Consider the following 20,871-nt stretch of genomic DNA (forward strand, 5'->3'; position numbering starts at 1 on the left):
TGGATGCAGATGGCATTTTCCATCCCAAATCTATTGGAATTGTCTTGGATCACTGAGTTGCTGAGAAGCGCCAAATCTTATCATAGTTACATCATCACAAACTTGCTGTTACTATGTATACCGTACTTCTGGTTTGTGATCCAGCATGCTGCTTCTTCCTAAAATTCTTACAACCAAGGCTGGGGATCACTGTTTGGGGATGAGGTCTGGAGACCCCTTCCAGATCTAGGATTCTGGTTTTTTAGGTTTACTTTATTCATGAGCCTTAGTTTTTCTCAGCCACTTCACTTCATCTTGCTCCTAAATTGCTGTAATATGTATTTTTCAGACTGAGCCAAATATTTGCATGTATGTCAGGTGTTTGCTCTAGAAATGGTGTTTTCAAATCTAAATAGTGGTGACTGGGAGTGGGAAAAGCATTTTTAAGATGGGTTAAGAGTAGAATTTATAGCAATATTTGGTTTAACGAAAAATTGGAAGTCATCCTATATCGATATTTTCTTGGAAACTAAAAGTAATTCCTCTACATTTTTGCCCATCATGTTAATACTATGTAAGTTTGCTCACTTTCCTTGCTTTAACCAATATTATTAGAAAGTTTGTTGGATTGGTTTAAGGAGGAAGGGAGAAAAAAAAATATTTAAAAATTAGTATTTTCAACTACTTTTTTATATTTTTCCTTAACAGAATTCATTAGTTGGAGAAAAGCTTAGTCTAGGAGCAGCCCTCCAGCGAAGTAACAGTGTGTTAGACCCAGCAAACGGGAGCTGTGATCCTGCTACAAAGCCAAGCTGTGGCACCAAGCCCAGTTGCCCAGTTAGTTCTTCTCCTTTGAACTGGCTAGCTGATTTAACCAGTGGAAATGTTAACAAGGAAAATAAGGGTAAGTAGACTCATCTCAGCAAGCATCTTAAAGATGATTGCACGTTAACATGTTTGTTTTTTTTTGCTGATGAAATTTGAAGTTCAGAGCTATCGATTACTTTGTGGCTAAGATGTCGTTGCTTTTATTGCACACTTTTAAACGTGTGCATGGACAGTTGAGGTTGATTTTGCCATGAACCTCAAAATCCCTATCGGTAGCCAAGTAGCTTTTCTGCCAAGGGAGGTAGTTGTTTGCTATGGCCATCCAACACAGACTAATCATTTTCAAGATGGAGGGCCAGGGAGGAAAAACTACTGTTAAGAGCATTAGGCGCTTTCCTCTTTCACTTATATAAATTTTTCTGAATATAATTAGCATTTTATTAGTTTGAAATTCTGTGGAATGATCCTTGGTATTTTTTAAAAAATTTAAATTCTTGAGCTTTTTACTTTACTAATCTTTTTTTTTAATAGTTTTTATTTACCAGATATATGCATGATTAATTTTACAACATTGACAGTTGCCAAACCTTTTGTTTTAATTTTTCCCCTCCTTTCACACACCCCCACCCCCATGGCAGGTTGACCAATACATGTTAAATATGTTAAAGTATAAGTTAAATACAATATATGTATATATGTCCAAACAGTTGTTTTGCTGTACAAAAAGAATCAGACTTACTTTACTAATCTCAAGTAAAGTAGTTAGCATTATTTTAATTTGCCCAAGTATCTCTCTCCCTCCCCATTTAAAACATGTAATTTAATAAGTTACAGTTAGCTGTTCCCCCACATAGTCTTTCTTTGTTTAATCTGGAATAATTTCAGCCCTTCAGTCCTATAAAGTAGTCTCTGAGAGACCTTAAAGTGTTAGAGGTCTGATTTGGGAGCACAGGTGCAGCTGCTACTCAGTAGCTACATAATGGAGGCTAGACTTTGCTGCATACACTTTAGTTCACTATGGAAAGTAAATCCTAAAGTCTCCAAGTGTCACTGTAATGGAGTTGGGCCTGAAGACAGAACTTCCCTCCTACCCTAGCTCTTCCTTTTTCTTCCCAGCCCTTCAAAACAGGCCATAAACTATAAATGATGAATTCATCAAGAGTTTAGGGGGAAATTATCTTTTGAAGAGGAAAAAATTACTGAGGTATACTTGGTGAAGGATAATTACCAGTTTGCGAATCAGAATTCTTCTACCATTTTGGATTTCCTTTGATTTTGAGACCCAGAAATGAAATATAGTTTCAGAAGTGATTGGAGGGTTTTAAGGCTGTTACTTAGATAGGTATAACCTTTTTTTAAGCAGTTTACTCTCTAAATAGTTTTCCTCTTTCTCTCTCTCTCTCTCTCTCTCTTTTTTTTTTTTTTTTTTTTTTTTTTTTAGAGAAACCACTTACAATGCCAACTTTAAAAAATGAAAACAAATCTCTCCAGTCTATGCCCACCCTGACTAAACTTCCTACTGTTCTGCACACCTTTAACAGCACAATATTAACACCTGTAAGCAACAACAACTCTGGTTTTCTCCGGAATCTACTGAACTCTACTGGAGGAAAGGTATGCTTAAGTTTTAGTCATATCAGGAATAAGCAGTGAAGAAACTGTAGAGTGTGTATCAGTGGTCACTGTCTGCTTCTCATGTATCTATTTTTCTATCTATCTGACCATTCATTCATTTATTTATTTTTTGCTGAGGTAATTGGGGTTAAGTAACTTGTCCAGGATTCCACAGTTAGAAAGTTATAATATACCAGGATTTTTTTTTGAAGGCAGAAAGCTACATATATTTAATACCTTTTTTTTTCTTTTTGTAAGTTTAGACTGAAAATGGTCTGAAGAACACACCAAAAATCTTGGATGACATCTTTGCTTCATTGGTTCAAAATAAGACTTCATGTGACATCCCTAAGAAGCCTCAGGGATTGATTATCAAGCCCAGCATTTTGGGATTTGATACCCCTCACTACTGGCTGTGTGATAATCGTTTGCTGTGTCTACAGGATCCTAACCATAAGAATAACTGGAATGTCTTCCGAGAGTGTTGGAAGCAGGGACAGGTAGGGTGGCCATTGCTCTTTGCCTTTTTTGTGTCTTTCCTAAAGCCATCCCTTAATAACCTTATCCACACTAAGAGCAGATCTTTGGTATGTTGGTGTCTACACCTGCTTATGCGAAGTATGTGTGGTTGATGTAGATAAAGCAACATTCATTATCCTTTTTGTTTTAAGTGCCTGGATGTAGACTTCCAAATGAACACAGTTCCCTTTAGACTAATAACTTTGGGAAGTTCCGGACTTAATCCAACAAGATCATTTCAGCAGTGGACAAATTGTCCTGCCCCAGCCTTTTTGGGAATTTGCTTTTCTTGAGAGCCTGTGGTTGGTACTTTATTTAGAATATCATTAGTGGTGATCTTTGTCTCCTAAAGGGCAAATTAAGTGGTTAGTTGACCAATTCTGTAGTGCCATTTTGGAAAGGTCCTAAATGAGTTGGAACTAAAGCGAAATTTGACTTTTTATGTCATTGTTCATTGGCTGTTTTTTTACTGGAAATAGGTACAAAGGCAGCATTGTTGGACTCTTCAGAAGTTCAATTTGAAACAACACAGGGCTCATTTTTCCCCCTGAGGCAATTGGGATTAAGTGACTTGCCCAGGGTCACACAGCTGGGAAATGTTAAGTAACTAACATCAGATTTGAACTCAAGTCCTCCTGACTTCAGGACTGGTGCTCTAACCACTGTACCACCTAGCTGCCCTAACATAGTACTCATTTAAACAGATAAGTTTTGCAACGCTCAAAAAAGTAAGTTTGGAGACAAAAATATAGTGATCACAATTACTTGTGCCTCAATTTCCCTCCATGATGTTTTAATGCTGTAACTCTATTAGTGTCACTAAAGGAGCTTATATGTCTCTCAATATCTTCTCAACATCCCCGTACGATGCTTTTAGGCTTACTGTGAACATTTATTGAAATAAATAGTAGAAAATTTTTTTCTCTGGAATTTCTTGAAGGTGTATGTGTATATATATATATATTTTTTTTTTTTAATTTTTTTTTTTCCTATTTGCTTATAGGAAACTAAATACACTTAGCCTGTTTTCATGTGATTTGGTTTTTGAATATGGTCATATCGATACCAAACGAATTATACATAATAACTGAAGAGAAAACCTTAGCAAGCAGGCTTATACAATTGGATTTCACTAGTCTTCTTATAGTAAAATTTCTCATGTGCTGAATAAAGGTTGGGGTTAATTTTTATTTGAATGAGGTTGGATATCAGATTGCTTCATAAAAGTAGCTTTCTCACACTTGAAAACAAATTTCATTGTGCTTCACTCTTCCTTCTTTTGCTCATGACCAATCTTCAAGAATCAGGTCTGGGCTAGTGCAGAGGAAGCTTTTCATTCTTGAGGAGATAGTTGAGGCTTTTCGTTAAAAATCAATTCAGGATGAAGACACTCAAAATTTAGAGCTCTATTATTAAACAAATACAATGAATGGTATGCAAAGTTTTTTGCCCAGAGACTTAAGACTAAAGATACAAAGACTGTACTAGGCTTTAGCTAGATGACAATTTAACGATCCTTGTTGATGACAGAGTTTCGAAGGAAAGATCATTCTGACATGAGGTCAAGGAAAATGTTGGGAAGAGAAGATTATTGAAACACTCTTTTTCTTTTCTTCTTCTAGCCTGTGATGGTGTCGGGAGTGCATCACAGACTGAATGCTGAGTTGTGGAAACCTGACTCCTTCAGGAAGGAGTTTGGAGAGCAAGAAGTAGATCTGGTCAATTGTAGAACAAATGAGATCATCACGGGAGCCACAGTAGGAGATTTCTGGGATGGATTTGAAGATATCCCAAGTAGGTACTAGAGGATCCAGGGTGAAAGATGATGGTGTTGGGCTGGGTATTGGGTACCAGAGGGCTCTCTTGATCTCAAGGGCACTTCAGAGACCTTGAGCCACCCCAAAGCCACTGCCTTTATGGCTGATGTAGAGTGTGTTGTCACTGTCTGCCAACTGCTTTATTGCTGTATAGAGAGGAATTTTCAACAATATATTTGATTTTTAAAAATAAACATGATTTCCTTGTATTGCATTTAGATTTGCATTGATGTGAAGATGAAGTGCAGGTCTAAAAGCACTAGCTGAGAGAGAACATCTCATTAAAAATACACCTATGTTTCTCTTCACTTAGTAAATTAGATGCTTAGTAACTCCCAAGCAAGAAATTTGTAGGTGAAGCTACTTAATTTTTCCCATTGTTAAAAAGAATCAGACTGTTAAGAATAAGGTTCTTCATAAAACTGATAGGGGGTCACATATTCCAGTAGACAATAAACTTCCTGAGGAGAGAGAATGTTTCAGATATTGTTTTCCCCTCATATTCTTTTATGTGTGAGTGTATGCACAGTGACAGATAATAAATACCTATTGATTGGATCATTTTCCAGAGACAACTGATTCATACTCTGATCAAGAAAAATAAAGTGACATAAATTTATACTAACGAACTATGAGGAGCAGCTGGTTGGTGTAGTGGATGGAGCACCAGCCCTCAGACACTTAACACTTCCTGTTATGTAACCCTGGGCAAGTCACTTAACCACTATTGCCTCAGCAAAAAAAAAAAAAAAGAAAAAAAAAGAAATGTGAAAGTTTTTATCAATAAGCATTTTTATTAAACACATCTGCCCTGCAAATGATATGGAAAGTGAAAAAATTGTTAAGGATCATTTGATCTATCTACAGAAGCCATTCTCATTTTAAAGATGAAACTATTATAAAATATGAATGGATGAGGATCTCATTTTCCATGGACAAATATGAAATACTTGACCTTAATTCCATTTAAACAAGCATGGTTGTTTAAAATTAGCTTGTTTGTGAAAACTTCTTGAAACAAATTTTTGAAGATGAAAATTAATTATGGCATGGCTAAATAAATAAGGTTAACAATAGCCTTAAAAAACAAGGCTAAGGGGCAGCTAGGTAGTGCAGTAGATAGAGCATCAGCTCTGAATTCAGAAGGACCTGAATTCAAATCTGGTCTGAGACACTACACTTCCTAGCTGTGTGACCCTGGGCAAGTCACTTAACCCCAGCCTGGGGCAGGGGAACAAGGCTAAAAAGAGTTCTGATTTATGAATGATATTCCTGTTGATGACATCATCTTTGTGTGAAGTGGGGCTAAAAAGGAATCCTGAGTAGCAATATCAATTAAAATGAAGGACATACAAGATCTAAGTAGGAAAAGCTGTCTAAATAAAGCTTCTGAAAGTGGCAAGTGAAATGCCCAATAATTTTGTCTAAATATAGTGAGAGGTTTTAATCCATGCTGTCTCTCTATAGAGACATTTGCAGTCTGACATTAAAATGTTAAGAGGAAAGAACAAGGATTAGGAAAGACCAGCTTTTAAAAAATGGGTTTCTTGGAGCTTTTGGTAGTCAGAAGGGGACTTTGTATGTAAGCTTGGTATTAAAAAAAAAATTCTAGAAAGCTAAAAGATGTGGCAATAGCAAATCATTGCTTTTATTTCCTTTAAGGTCGCCTGAAAAATGATGATGAGCCAATGGTACTAAAACTTAAGGACTGGCCTCCTGGGGAAGATTTCAGAGATATGATGCCTTCTCGGTACGGTCCTGGGCGCCAACCCCTAGCAGCTCTCGTCACGCTCACCAAGGGGAAAATGCATCAGTCTTCAGAGGGGCAAATCCACAAGCCTTTGTAAAGTCCCTGCTGTGGGCCAGGCATTAAGTGGAAGTGCTGGGGAAATGGACAAATGTAGCCCCCAACCTAACATGGGATACAATGGAACCGATCTCTGAACGGGAGGGGGAACAGGAAAGACTTCTTACAGACTATGGGTTTTTAACTGAGACTGAAGGAAGTCAGGAGGAGGTTTGGGGGAGACTGTCAGGCACGAGGTGGGAGTCTGAGACTGAGGGGAAGGACCCAGCAGACAGGGAGGGTTAGGGAGCCCTCGACAGGGTCTCAGGCTGCTGGGAGGTGGGGAAGAAAGAAGGTAATGGGACCAAGGGTCCCTTGTGGAGGCTTTGGGCTTGGCCAGACACACAGGGCCCCATCTTGTCAGAGACCAGTGGAAAGAATGCTGGAGGAGGTCAATGAGGGTCACATTGGAGAAGAGGAGGGAGGGAAGGTCATGTCGAATGACCTCATTTTTGTAAGGGTGAGCGAATCAGTTAAGAAGGAACAAAGGACTGCAATGCAAATCTGCAGGACTTTGTAACGTAGTCCGATCTTGTGAGGACATGAGGGGCCATGGAAAAGGCAGGTGCTGGGGATGGGGAGCCCGGGTAGGGAAAAGAATGGAATACATTGTGGTGTTAACATGGCTACCCCCATCTTCAAGACTAACGGGGACACCAAGGGAGGTCAGAGCAGGTCATGCCCTGGGATAGTACTAAATATGATAGAGGGACGGATTGGAGGTCTTGAGGAGGATGGGGGGGGGGGGGAGATGTAGTGAGAGGTAGAATTTGTTGAAGATCTGCAACTTTTAATTTGGAAAAATAGAATACTGCTAGATAATAGATCCAGCATGACTGGTATGAAGAGTGAAGGAGAGAAGATCCTGGGGTGTAAGAGAACGAAGCAATTTGGGACATTTAGAGTTTGAGAAAATATTTGAATGTGAAAGGCATGTGCTGGGGAGAAGAGAAGACTAGGGGAAAAGCTCACAACTAACCTGATAAAGCAAGAAATGTAATCACAATTTCAATTATCTGGAAATGGGGTAAATCAGCACTTTTGTAACTATTCCAGTCAGTCAAATCAGATGTGTAAGGCAGAATTACCCAACTTCCATAGGAAATTAAACACCTTTGTTGATTTTACAAGAAAATCCTTGTCTCGGTTCAAAAATTCTTACTTGTCTGATGCTAGGTTTGAAGATTTGATGACCAACATCCCATTGCCTGAGTATACCAGGAGAGACGGCAAACTGAACTTGGCCTCTAGATTACCCAATTACTTTGTTCGTCCAGACCTGGGTCCTAAGATGTATAATGCTTATGGTGAGTGGTCCTCTACTTTTCCCATCACATTCAATATGCTTTAATAATACTGGGGACTTGAAAAGAACACTGGATGCTGCCTCTAAATCTTTTTTTTTTTTTTTTTTTTTTTTCATTGCATTATTCAGAAATAGGGTCATATGATCCCACTGGTCTTTGCAGAATAATGTAGTTTTTGTTGTTGATGTTTACAAATTCAAGCAAGCTCCAGGCTTTCTAACCCATATTATATCTTAGCCAGAAACAAACAGAAAACCCATAAACTATACTTAAGAAGTACAATTGCTTAGTTTTAGTAAGTAGTAGTGATAATCAAGAAAAAAAAAGACTTCTCATGCTACAGATGAAACATGTCCTCCTTAAATTGATAAATTAAAAACAAAAGATTGTATGTGTTAAAAATTAGCAAAAATGAGAATAATGTTTTTAATGAAAATAGCTTTCCTAAGGTGTTTTTCAGCTAAGGAGGCTGGGTAAGATCATCAAGGCAGTCAGAACAGGCAGCTTTATAATTTTTTTATATGTATTTGTCTTGGTTGCTGTCAGGGGCGTTGGCTATTTTATAGATAAGGAAACAGTGTCAGAAAGGTCTGTGGGAATCACACAGGGAGATAGCATAGTTAGGATTTGACCACAGATCTCCAGGCTTTTCTTTTTCTCCTATCTTCTCTCTCCCCCCCCCCCCCAAGGCAATTGGGGATAAGTGACTTGCCCCCCCATGGTCACAGTTAGGAAGTGTCCAAATCCCTATTTAAAGTCAGATCCTCCTGATTTCAGTGCTGGTACTCTATTCATTGCGCCACCTGTCTGCCCCGGGGCTTTTCTCACTAATGATTTTTCCCATGACTTCTCACTGACTATTCTTAGTTAAAAAAAAAAAAAAATTTTTTTTTCCCTTTGGGTGAAGCAAGGTGATAATCTCCTACATCTTAATTTTGAAAGGCCAAGTGAATCGGAAATGGGTAGAGATTTCAAGATACAACTTGTGTGGGAGATCTGGATTGGATCCTAGTTAGCCTTGAGGGAGCCAGACTGTAGGAAGGTCCTCTGGACAGATGAGGCATGTGGGGAGGTGACCTCAGGGTAGCAGGTCACAGTCTGAGGAAGAGATCTTCCTTTGATGTGAAGCATTGCTGTGAGTAGCTGGTGTTGAGTGGAGGATCATGGAAAAAAAGAAGGAAACTGACATTTGTTAAGCTCCTACTATGTGCCAGGGACTGGGGCTAAATATTTTTCATTTGGTTCTTACAGTCATGTTGGAAAGTAGGTTACCATTGAGGAGAGTGGATAAATAACTTGCCCAGGGTCACTCAGCCAGGGATTGGCTGAGCAGGGAGCTGACCTCGGGCCTTCCTGACTCTAGGCCCACCTGTCTTTGAGAATTGGGAGGTCACGGTTTCCAAGGAGAGGGGTGACCGTTACTATTGGTTGCTTTAAGAATGAATAAGGTGAGCCAGTACTGAATTCCTTGAGAAAATGTCATGAGGGCCGAGAGAGAGCTGCTTGGTAATATGTGAGCCTCAGAAAGGTGCATTTAATTAAAGCGTGGTGGTGGGAAAGGGAAAATCTGATCGTGACTCTGTAGAGCGAGGAGAAACGCACTCTTTCCAGTCCAGGAGTTTGGGCTAGGCCCATGCTATAGTCGCCCATAGCTTCTTTGACTAATTGGCTATTGTCCAACATGGGTGTGGTAGTTCCACATTATTATTGTAACTTGGTGTCCTCTTAATTGTAGCAGTTCCAAAATGGGTCTCTTTCTTTCAGGGTTAATCACACCAGAAGACAGGAAGTATGGAACAACAAATCTTCATTTAGATATATCCGATGCAGCTAACGTCATGGTCTATGTGGGCATCCCGACGGGACAGCTCGACCAGGAAGACGGTAAGGGAACAGTGGGTGAATGTATGTGGGGAAGCTCTCTGCCCCTGAGCTGCAGAATATTCCTTTTCCATTAATTTTTTTTTTTTTCTCCCCCCAACAGAAGTACTTAGAACTATCCAAGATGGAGACTGTGATGAACTAACTGTCAAGAGGTTTATTGAAGGAAAAGAGAAACCAGGAGCTCTTTGGCACATTTTTGCTGCTAAAGACACAGAGAAGATCCGATCCTTCCTTAAGAAGGTATTCTTTGATTGTCCACATCAACCTAAGGCCAGGTTTATTGTGGCTCTAGAAAACCTTCTCCCATTCCCAGTCCCTGTATCAGTCCAGGTCCTGGGCTTCTAATCAGAAGTAGAATAGGGTGAGGGGGAGAGTGATGAAATGTGTCCCAAAAACCAGCTTCAGGCTGGGAAGCAGGGGGAGCCATGTAGGCCAACATTTTGTCAAGTTACTTTCTATCTACAATAATCCTATTCTGGGGAAGGCATTGAGGAATGGCTAAGGAGCTGGCTTTAGGGTTCCCGAGCCCATCTCTGACCCTGAGATTGGTTTCTCTGGATGATTTTGAAGGCTCTAGTTAGAAACAGGGCCCAAGCTGCACCGACCTGGCTCTCCGCTCACCTGGCAGGACCAGTTCCTCTCCCCACTGCTCTGTCTTGTGGCCGTGTGTACTCTCAGCCTTGGCCCTCATAGCACAGGTGCCATAGAACACCTAGACATTGAGGAGGTCCAGGGTTAGCTCTGAGATTTAACTGAGTCAAGTCTGTCAGAGACCATTGAGAAATGATGGCAAAAGGCTCAAGCCCGTGGAGAGGAACTGAAAGTGGTCGGTCTGTTGATCTTGTGGGTTTCCCTCTGTGTAGCAGGCCGGGCGGGAAGGCCTCTTGTGTATTGGGTCCGTCAGAGTGGAAATAGAGGATATGAGCAATGTCTTTTTGACAAACACCCCCCCCAAAAAAAAAAAAAAAAAATTAAAGCTAAGTTGGTCTTAGAGCTTTCATTTTAATTATCGAGGCAACTTTAGAAATGGTATATTTTCCACCCTTGGGGGCCTCGTGGAAAGTCTGATTGAGTCTGATCACTGTGGGAGTCACAGCCTCCCACCACACGTGTTCACTCACACACAACAGCTGCAGTCTGACTCTTTAAAGGAAGCCATGCTTGGGTCGAAACTAAACTACACTCCTCATCTTGAAGGACAAATAGGACAGAGCATAGGGGAAAGAAGTCTGTCAGCAGAGCTTTCCTTTGTCCTAATATGTCAGGGTGGGGGTTTTTTGGCATTAAAATTTTGCATAAACCTTGTCCTGGCCTCAAGCCTATACTAAAAAATGAAGTTTTAAGTGAGACATTGCCCCAAAGGGCCAGGGTTTTTTGTTAGAGGCAGGTAAGAGGACACCAGACCTGTTGGCTTGTAATGTATTGAATGAAATGAAGCCTGCAAGGGCGACAAAGCACCACCGGGCAGAGGCTATTTCGGTGTTCCCCAGGGCTCCAGCTTGGCTTCCCCATGGCTCTCAAGGCCACCTTAGTGTGGGAACAGTATTTGAATTTGAATTTTGCTCATGGTCAAATGAATTCTTGTTGAAGGGTCTTCTGTGTGTTCCAGGTCTCAGAAGAACAAGGACAAGAAAACCCCGTGGATCATGACCCTATTCATGACCAAAGCTGGTATCTGGACCGCCCTCTCCGAAAGCGCCTCCACCAGGAATATGGAGTTCAAGGCTGGGCCATTGTGCAGTTCCTGGGGGACGTCGTGTTCATCCCAGCGGGTGCCCCTCACCAGGCAAGAGGCCGCATGTGCTCCCATCTATGCTTGTTTTCTCTCTTGGCCCGGGCAGGGGCCTGACTTTTCTCCTTGTTCCTTAGGTCCATAACCTGTACAGCTGCATCAAAGTGGCAGAAGATTTTGTCTCCCCGGAGCACGTCAAGCACTGCTTCTGGCTCACTCAGGAATTCCGCCACCTGTCTCAGACACACACTAACCATGAAGACAAACTACAGGTGAGTTCTTCCCCAGTCTCACTGTGGCGAGGGGCACTGGGTCACAGAACCAGCTAATAATACATAGGTACATCAGCTTCCTTTGCCTCGAGGACCCAAAGTCTTTTTCTAAGTGTTTATTAGATTTATCTTTAAAATGAACATAATTTTAAATGCGCCTGCTTCATAAAGTGGTTATTGAAGAACCAAATATGGTGTTTAAAAAACCTTTACATGTGTTTCTATTGGTGGGGAGTGATAAAAATTCTTCTGGCTCCTTCTCTACCTTAGTTGACTCTCCTGGATGGACATCTTTTATCAACTTCCTTTTTAAATATGGGGCCCAGAGCAAAATTCTCTAGATAGGAGCTGAATGGGACAGCATGTCACACAGCTGCCGTACTCGGTGAGCTTGTTGTCCAGGAAAGCCCCAGGTCCTTTCAGAACTCTTGCCTCTCCACACTTTGTTGCGTCATTTATTTAGGAAGCCAGTTTCTGTTTGTTTTTTAATTAATTACCAGAGTATAAGACTTGTTGAATTTTAAGCCATCAGGATCTTTTGGGGTCCTGATTGCATCCTTGACTCAGCAATTACTTCCAGCTTTTGTCATCTGCAAGTCAGGTTTGTTTGGAGCTCCATTAAACATTCAAATTCAGTGTAGAACCCACAAAGTGGACAGAAAATGTTACTTCTTGTCCTCTAAAAGCAGCATTTTCACTTGCCATTTGCTGTGTAGGTGAAGAATGTGATCTACCATGCGGTGAAAGATGCGGTGGCCATATTAAAGGCCAGTGAATCTGGCTACCCCAAACCTTAAAATCCAGAAGCTCTAACCGGAAATGAATTCGTGGCAGCTGTTGGGAGCAGACCTTCTGGCTTTCTGTGGACTTGGAACTCGCGTTACCTCATCCTCCTTTTTAAGCAGTGCCTGACTTGAGAAGGTACTTTGTCTAATGTACATTTCTAGTGTTTACAAACACTCAGTGTGTATATGTAGTGACTATTCACTGATCCCTTGGCATCCGGAAACTGGGACTTCTCACCTGCTACAGACTTTTAAACCAAACTAACTAAGAAAATTACCTCTTATTGAGCTCTGGAAAACATCTCTGACTGTTCCCCCACTGTCAAAATGGATTTGTATCTATTGCTTGGAGTCTTGTGCGGGGAGCATATTTTATTTTGTGAATGTTCAGGGAATTTTTTCCCTTAATGTCCAGAGGAGGAGCCAAGAAAACAGTGGCTGGTGCAGTTCTTAATGCATCACCACAAAGACTGGCATTAAGCAACAGTCAAAAAAAAAATCTACTGTACAATTCATGGGATTAACCATCTTTAAGCAAATGAAATCTAATTTAATTGAGGCTTTGCTAATTTCGAAGTGTTAAGCATTTTACATTAAACAATATTCATTTAATATTTTGTGTTGTCTTCTCTGGGTGATAAGATTTAGACCCGTCGAGCCAACTTTCTTTCCTGCTAGCCAGAACACGACCCATTACTTAAGTGTAGGGGTTCGATGCTTTGGTTAACTATACCGATGTGACCGGTACATCATGAAGTTTTGCCCAAGTTTAGCCTTCTGGATGGATGTTAACTGGAAGGACACTGATAAAAGATGCTGTTTTTAGACATGACCATGTAAAGGTTATGTAAATGAGAAGAAAGTCACTTATTCCTTTTTTTTTTTTTTTTTTTTCCCCTGAGGCTTGGGTTAAGTGACTTGCCCAGGGACACACAGTTAGGAAGTGTTAAGTATCTGAGACCAGATTTGAACTCAGGTCCTCCTGAATTCAAGGCTGGTGCTCTATCCACTGCGCCACCTAGCTGCCCTAGTGTACTAGATAAGGATTCCCTATTGGCCCAAAATGCTGCTGCTCTCACACAGGGAGAGTGCTAGAGATTGATGTTGGGGGGGAGAGGAGATCATTTCCTCCAAGCAGTAGTTTCTGGCGTGTCTTCAAGAGCTCTAGAAGAGGGAGCCACCCAACAAGGCATAGTATATATTAGTGCACATTTGCTTACTTTATCCTTAAGAGGGCTGGGGGTAGGTGCTCTATCCTCATTTATGGCCAGCAGAGCTTATGTGCCCAGCCAGGGTCACCCATCAGTGTCTGAAATCCTGGGTCTTTCTAGATCTTTTTTGACCTGGAGCTTTCTAGAGCAAGGCTCGGTGCTCTGTGGGCTCATCCATAACTCTCCCTTGATGCCATATACACACATGTGGCATGGGGGGAGGAGCCAGACCTCCTAGGGAATCCATCAGGGATAAAGAGGATTAAACGAGATTGGGGGGCTCTGAACTGCTGAAGCGAGGCTCCAGCCAGTGGGGGATTAGGGGGTGTCCACACTTTCACACCAAAATGACGCCGGTCAGAGTTGTGCCCATCAGCAACAAAGTGCCAGGCAACCATGGCTGCCCTTGCTGCCTGGGTCTGGCTGGTCAGTGGGCGGGCAGAGCTCCACCCCCCCCACCCCCCTCCAGCGTGGAGTTCTCTAGTGTGCCAGCTGGTGCACGTCCCTTCCCTGGAGATTTCTTGCGGGTGCCCATCAGCATAGTTGCCTCGTCCCATCTCCAGCCACACTAGCCTGGCACAGTTCCAGGCACACACAAGGTGCCTGACTTAGCACTCTGCACCCACACTCTGGGGGAGGGGAGACCAACCTGAGAGGAGATGGCTGGAATGGCTTGTGACTCCTTGTGAACCAGATCTAGTGTTCTTGAGGGCCTTGAAAGCTAGCCCAGCCACTTAACAGGGAAACTGAGGCTCAGAAAGGGGAGGATCACACAGGTAGGACCCCAGGAACAGGCCCCAGATTGCCCCGGCCCCAATCCCAGTGCGTATCCTTGGGGTACAGGATAGGAGAGGAGGTGGGAAACACCCTACAGGGGAATTCTAGGATTCCACCTTAAATGGGGGTGGAAGTCTCGAGACTTGGGAGACAGTGTCCAGGCAAGGGCCCAGACGGTCAGAACGGGAGGGCCTCTGTGACCCCCAGGGTGACCTGACACTCCTGGCACAACCCACCTGGCTTTTCCTTCTGTGCTGAAACACTAACAAAGGCAGGCCCTGGTATGACTGATCTCTGGCTGTATTTAGGAACTTGATTCACAGTCGCTACGGATGGATGAATGGCTGCTTCTCGCCTGCCAGCGCTGACTAGCGGCAGGTGGCCTTGTTCCCTTCTTCAGCCAGAGGCCACGGCACCAGAGCAGAAAGCGAGCCCCCTATCCCAGACAATAAAAGCAGAGCATACAGTCAGTCCTGGGAATATAGCAACGCTGAGCCCACCCAGGGCCAGAAAGGGAGGCTGCAAGAGGAGTGAAGGACGGGGGGCACTCGATGGAGCAAGCCTGCTGCTGGCTCCATTGGGCACAACTGGCAGCCTGTGCCCCATGTGCCCAGCACAACCAGCAGCGGCCATCAGCCAGAGGGAAGCATTCTCCTTCCCCTCTCGGGACGGACTGGGCCCAGGAAATGGCTTGGCAGCTTTGGGCAGAGAACAGAAGGAACGGAGGGCCAGGCTGAAAGCAGAAATTTATTAAAATCCATTTATAGTGTTTTTCAGAAAAATGTACAGAAGACTTAACTTTCAGGCAGCAGCAGAAGACTTAAAAGTGCTTTGTGGGAAGACTACCTGCCTTCAAGGGACTCTGCTCCCCTCTCAGCACTTTTAGATCCCAAAATTATATATACTAACGTGTCAACAGTCATCTCGGCTTAACTGCCCCCTCTTCCACACCCGGGCCAACCCAGACTCTCGAGGGAGTTGAACAGAAATCAGAAACGATCCTCTGTGATGCAGTAACAGACGCACAAAGGATTTGACAGGAGATGCAGAAAGTCGCTAGAGGTGGGGTCCGCCCACTGGCCAAACCAGATCCACTTGCTGCTGGCGGGGCAGGCGCACACACCTAGCTCCGGAGGGTGGCTAATCGAGATTGCATGGCTTCCAGATCATCGTCCTCCTCCTCCTCCTCCTCCACGGCGGCGGCCGCCCCTGGAGGCTCAGGCTCTGGAAGGGCATCGGTGACTTTGCTGGGTGCTTTGCCTAAGGCCCCTAGGAAGAAAAGAGCTTGTGAAGAGAAAGGGAAAGAACCCCGGCTCAGGCACCCAACTGGATCAAAGATGGCCTCAGCTCCCTCACCTGCTGTGATCTCAAAGAGAATCTTGTCGATCTCCATCTCTGCCGCTTCCTCCATTTCCTCCTGATCGTCCATGCTCTCAAAAGTGTCTTCAAGCATCTCCTCTATGATCCCCGCCTAAACAGAGAAGCGCCTTCCTGACTTTGGGCCCCACAGCCCAGGACTAGTGCTGACAGCTTACTGAGCTTACTGGGTCAGAATGGGTCATAGTCTCCCACAGAAAACGAGGTCTGAGAATTGGCTACACCCAGAAAAGGAACACTGGGAATTGAGTGTAAACTGTTTGCATTTTTGTCTTTCTTCCCAGGTTATTTTTGGCTTCTGAATCCAATTCTTCCTGTGCAACAAGAAATTCGGTTCTGCACACATATATTGTTTCTAGGATATACTATAACACATTTAACATATATGGGAATGCCTGCCATCTAGGGGAGGAGGTGGAGGGAAAGAGGGGAAAAGTCGGAACAGAAGGGAGTACAAGGGATAATGTTGTAAAAAATTGCCCATGCATATGTACTGTCAAAAAAATGTTATAAAATTTAAAAAAAAAAAAGGAAGAAAAAAATCTTATTGGACATACAGGGCTAGATTCTTTGAGATGATAGTCTCGTTCAGTCCTGGGACCAAACCGTGGATCTATTTGGTCCCAGTAAATCTCTCCATTTAATAAATTATGTATTGAATACTCTGTAAAAAAAAAAAAAAAGAAAATGAGGTCTGACTCTGGAGGTCTAAGGGTCTGTACTGGCCTACGGCACACCACAAACTACCAAAAGGAGAAGTGGGTCCACTCCAGGGGCTCTCTGTGCCAGGAATCCCCCAAATGGGACATAGAAAACAAGAAACAAGCCCGGACTGCAGAGGAAAGGATCAGGCCACAAGGGCTCTGGGTGAAGGTAGGACTTTAGCCAAGCCTGAGGACAAGGGGAGGAGAAGGGTGGGCAGTCAGATCCTAAAAGGAAAAGCAAGAGTGGACGAGCTGCAGCCAGAATCGGGGCCCCCTGATGGGAAGGCCAGCAATTCCAAAGTGAAGAGGGAAACCAAGGGAGCTCGGCCAAGGAACTGCCAGGCCTTCCACTCCAATGGCATCTACCGGGGCCCCCTGGAGCCTGATGGGACAGTGAGGAGGGAGGGGAGGGAGGCAAAGAACCTTCCTTCCTAGTCCTTGGTCCTAGGAGCCGTCCCTCTAACAGGATGCCAGAAGCTCCCTTCCCTGGAGCAGCCAGCGGAGGGAACATGTGCACTTACTCAACGGGGGGAGATGGGGAGGACGAATCTTTCTGAGGTGGCAGAAAGGAGCAATCGGAGGGGGCTGGAATGGCTGAAGCAGTTGTGATGCAATACCGGTGGAGAGAAGGTAGGAAGGGGCAAAGGGGAGGTCAAACCCCGCCCACAACTGTCTTGGCCCTGTTCTCCAATGGCGCCCCATCCCTTTGCTGGCCCAGCGTCTCCTTCCCTACCTCCCCTTCAAGTTCCCCTTTGCTTGTCTTGGTGGATGCCCAGGCCTCACACTGTCACCTCTGACACAGCGGACCCTCCTCACCTCCCATCTGAACTGCTGGGGGTCTTTACCTAAGCCCACTCCGACTCCAATCCACCTTTTCAGACACAAAAGGTGATTTCCTCAATGCTGGTCCTTCCCTCTCCCCACCAGGACCAAGGACAAAGCTGTGTTTGGTGTCCAAAGCCCTCTCCAGGCCCCTCCCCAGAGGTCTTCCTGCTCTTGAAGAGACCCTCTCATGTACACCTCCTTTCCCTACCTCCTTCCTTATTTCCTGTTGGTCTGTTTGAGAACAGGGGCCTCCTGTCTGCTTTGTACCTTAGCACAGTGCCCAGCACACAGTAAGTGCTTAATAAATACTGATTTGATGATTGTAAAAAGGCTCTATAATATTGGGACATTCTTTGAACATACAATATTCATAATTCACTTGCAAACAAGTAAATTTGGTCCTGCAGTTTTTTCTTTGGGAGTTCTATTTCTGACTTGTTCAACTCCCCCCCCCCCCCCCCATATTGGGTTTAAAAGATTATTTAAGTGGATATTTTATATTTCTATTTCCTCTAAGTTAAGCATATTTTGTCAGCAAAATAGTTTCTAATAATTTCCTTTCTGCCTTTTCAACTGTTCCAAGTTCTCCTTTGTCATTTTTGATAACAATCAATTTTGTTTCCCCCTTTATAAAAATCACATTAGCTTTTTAATATATTTTACAGTTTTTTCCTTTCTAAAAAATCAGTTTTATTTATGAACTCACAAAATTGCCGTCAATTTTTAAAATTCAATGAATTTCAGAATTTTGCCTTTGTTATTTAGTTGGAAAATTTTGATTTGTTTACTTTTTCTTTAAAAGCTATAGCTTTTAAATATTTAATATAGGTATTTAATCCATTGATTTGTTCTTTCTTTTGTTGATGACAGCATTTAGAGTTGTACAATTTCTGATTTAGCTGATTCCCGGTAAGTTTGGGTATGTTTCGTTAATGTCTTTTTCTTGAATGAAGATTTAAAATTTTTAATCTAATTTGTAGTCTCCAAAATTTTAATTATTTATTCTAAAGCCCTAAAGAATGCATACATCCTTTTTATTGAACTGTAATCAGTAAAATCTTTTTGATATGGTTATGATATCCTAACACTGGGTGCCAATTACAGCTCAAGGCGAAGTAAATTCCTTCCTATCCCCATTTATTAATTACCTCAGACCTAACAGCCTCTTAATTTTTCTAAAATTCTATTTAAGTCCCTAACTCTTATATTTGTCTTAAGTTTCAAAGTATAACAGGTATTTCCAGTATGTCTGAGCAGAACCATTTCACAGACTTATTTTCAGACCACAGATTTTTATTTGGGGGGCCCGTCACTTCATGGAGGACTCAGAGCTTTCCATAATTATGAGGTAATCAGAAAGGAGGAAAAGGAAGCTGACAACTAGAATGAGTACACCCTGGGCAGACCTGGGTTCAAATCCTAGCTGTGCATGTGACTTGGGGCAAAGCCCTGGTATCTTCCAGGCCCGCATGCTGACAGGTAGCCAGCAGAAAGGGGAGGAGCTGCCCCAAAGAGGCTCCACAGACTCTGCCTGGAGACGACAAAGTTGAGCCCCGCTCAGCACCCCGGAGGTTTCAGCAGGTGTCATGTGTGACTCCAGCCCTCCTGCCTGCCACCCATAGGGTTCCTTACCTTCATCATCTCCTTGGACAGATCCCTCATGGTGGCCTGGATCTCTGGGATCTTTACCAGGCTCTGCATGGCCCTCATCACCTCGGTGCTCTTCTGTAAGGAGCCAGCCACGCGAAGGACAGCTGTGGGGGAAAGCACGTCCACCATGAGTGCTGCAGGGCTCTGGACCGATGGGCATGGCGGGCACACAGGAAGAGCCCGCCCACGGAAAGCTCGCGTCCTCCCGTGTCTCTGGGGTCCAAGCCCTGTGTGGCCGTTCCCGGGGACCAAAGTGGTCAGGGGTGCCCATCCCCCTTGAGGCTGTTGTCCCATGTGTCGGTGTCACCCCAGAGAACAGATTCCTCCCCTCTCATACTGAGAGGAGGAGAACCAAGAGATGCAGGGTCCTGAAACCAAGGGGGAAGGCCCTCGTGCCAGAGGTCGCGGAGAGGCAGGCCTTTGGGTTTGGCAATTTAGAGACTCTTGTGAGGGGTGGAGGCAGATGGTGGTGTCTGTGATAGAGTGCTGGGAAGGGCAGGTTCCGGCACAGAAGAGCACACAGCTCTGGGGCCACCCCTGACTGTCCGCGGTGCTCACAGTGGGACTCGGCCCTGTCCCACACAGAAGAGACTGGCTTTAACGAATCCCTGCCTGGACTCTCCAGGGGCCTTACCAGAGCCACGTGGGCTTGGGGGAAGGTCATGTCCAGAAAGAAGGAAGGGGAGGAAGGGGGGGGGGTGGGTCTGCGGCCAGACGTGTGTTAGAGACGAGACTGTGACTTTCCATTGCTGAGAGGCTGACTGATCACCCAGTGCCAAGGCTGCAGGCACAGGCCACCATTTTGCAGACTACTGCTTTAAAATATACTCAATTTCTGCCCAGAAAAGGACAGAGAAGCAGATTTTTTTTTCCTAGCCACTAAATTTAAAAATCCTTTGAAAACAAAATTACAGATTGTGTTATGACATAAGATATTAACACAATATTCCTGTACTGATTCAAAAAAAAAGGGGAGTGAATAAAATAATTCATCATTAATATAAGAAATTATTGATAAAGACAAGAAAAAAGGGAGAAAAATACATAGGTAAACAGAATTATCAGTTGGCTATAGAGCACTAACAGATTTTAAATAAGTCTTCTGAGAGAAGCAAAAGAAGGAAGATTTGGTAAGAGTTCAAGAGAAAGTAGAAAAAGACACAGGAATAAAGATCTCTGGTTAAATGTAAAACAACGACCTTTCATAAACGAGGGAAGTTTATCCTTAAAAGATTTGTGCTTCACAACATCAGAAGCCTGTGCTTTCCTTGGGAGGAGCATAGTCTCTGGCTGTGACTCAATAAAGAGTTACTGGGGCAAAAAAAAAAGTATCAAGATAAATTGTAACAAAGGACAAGTACCAAGATGTACCTGAATTAAATCAAATCCTAGAAAAATTTTAATAATTGTAGCTCACATTTCTGCAGTGCTTCATAAGGTTTGTGAAATACTTTACCAATGTTATCTCACTGATCCTCACAATCACCCAAGGTAGTTATGCCCAATTTACAGATGAAAACACTTAATTGGCTTGCCAAGGTTCATACCCTGCTGAGTGTCTGAGGCTGGATCGGAACTCAGGCCTTCCTGCCTCCCACTGTGCTTCTTCCCACCCCACAACTTGAAACTTTTTTATTCAACATTCAGTTAGCCTGGAAAAGACAGGAGTCCAGGGCCCAGATGCTGCACTGCTACTAGTCCAGGCTGGCCATGGGGAAGCTGAGGGGCCCACAGCCAGTGCACC

General features: G+C 43.5%; 2 protein-coding genes across 3 annotated transcripts in view; one reads left to right on the plus strand and one right to left on the minus strand.

The window, feature by feature from the left end:
• The window catches only part of KDM3A (lysine demethylase 3A), a 60,397-nt gene extending 47,202 nt beyond the window's left edge, over positions 1–13,195 (plus strand). Inside the window, exons 16-26 of the mRNA XM_074285669.1 lie at positions 688–883; positions 2,249–2,421; positions 2,685–2,921; positions 4,563–4,734; positions 6,420–6,507; positions 7,780–7,910; positions 9,675–9,794; positions 9,895–10,034; positions 11,404–11,580; positions 11,664–11,798; positions 12,515–13,195. Coding sequence (XP_074141770.1) covers positions 688–883; positions 2,249–2,421; positions 2,685–2,921; positions 4,563–4,734; positions 6,420–6,507; positions 7,780–7,910; positions 9,675–9,794; positions 9,895–10,034; positions 11,404–11,580; positions 11,664–11,798; positions 12,515–12,595 — 1,650 coding nt within the window. The 3' untranslated portion in view covers positions 12,596–13,195. The remainder of the gene's footprint in view (positions 1–687; positions 884–2,248; positions 2,422–2,684; positions 2,922–4,562; positions 4,735–6,419; positions 6,508–7,779; positions 7,911–9,674; positions 9,795–9,894; positions 10,035–11,403; positions 11,581–11,663; positions 11,799–12,514) is intronic.
• A 1,658-nt stretch (positions 13,196–14,853) lies between these two features.
• CHMP3 (charged multivesicular body protein 3) overlaps positions 14,854–20,871 on the minus strand; it is a 37,223-nt gene continuing 31,205 nt past the window's right edge. The window contains exons 4-7 of one of the 2 annotated variants that reach the window (XM_074285671.1): positions 19,110–19,231; positions 15,928–16,042; positions 15,695–15,840; positions 14,854–15,007 (exon numbers count right to left, since the gene is read on the minus strand). In XM_074285671.1, the coding sequence (XP_074141772.1) occupies positions 15,695–15,840; positions 15,928–16,042; positions 19,110–19,231 (383 nt within the window). In that variant the 3' untranslated portion in view covers positions 14,854–15,007. Of the gene's footprint in view, positions 15,008–15,305; positions 15,841–15,927; positions 16,043–19,109; positions 19,232–20,871 lie in introns of those variants that run through there. The other variant, XM_074285672.1, reaches the window with a different exon arrangement.

The sequence above is a fragment of the Sminthopsis crassicaudata genome, chromosome 2 (genome assembly GCF_048593235.1).
Source record: "Sminthopsis crassicaudata isolate SCR6 chromosome 2, ASM4859323v1, whole genome shotgun sequence".
NCBI classification, from domain to species: Eukaryota; Metazoa; Chordata; class Mammalia; order Dasyuromorphia; family Dasyuridae; genus Sminthopsis; species Sminthopsis crassicaudata.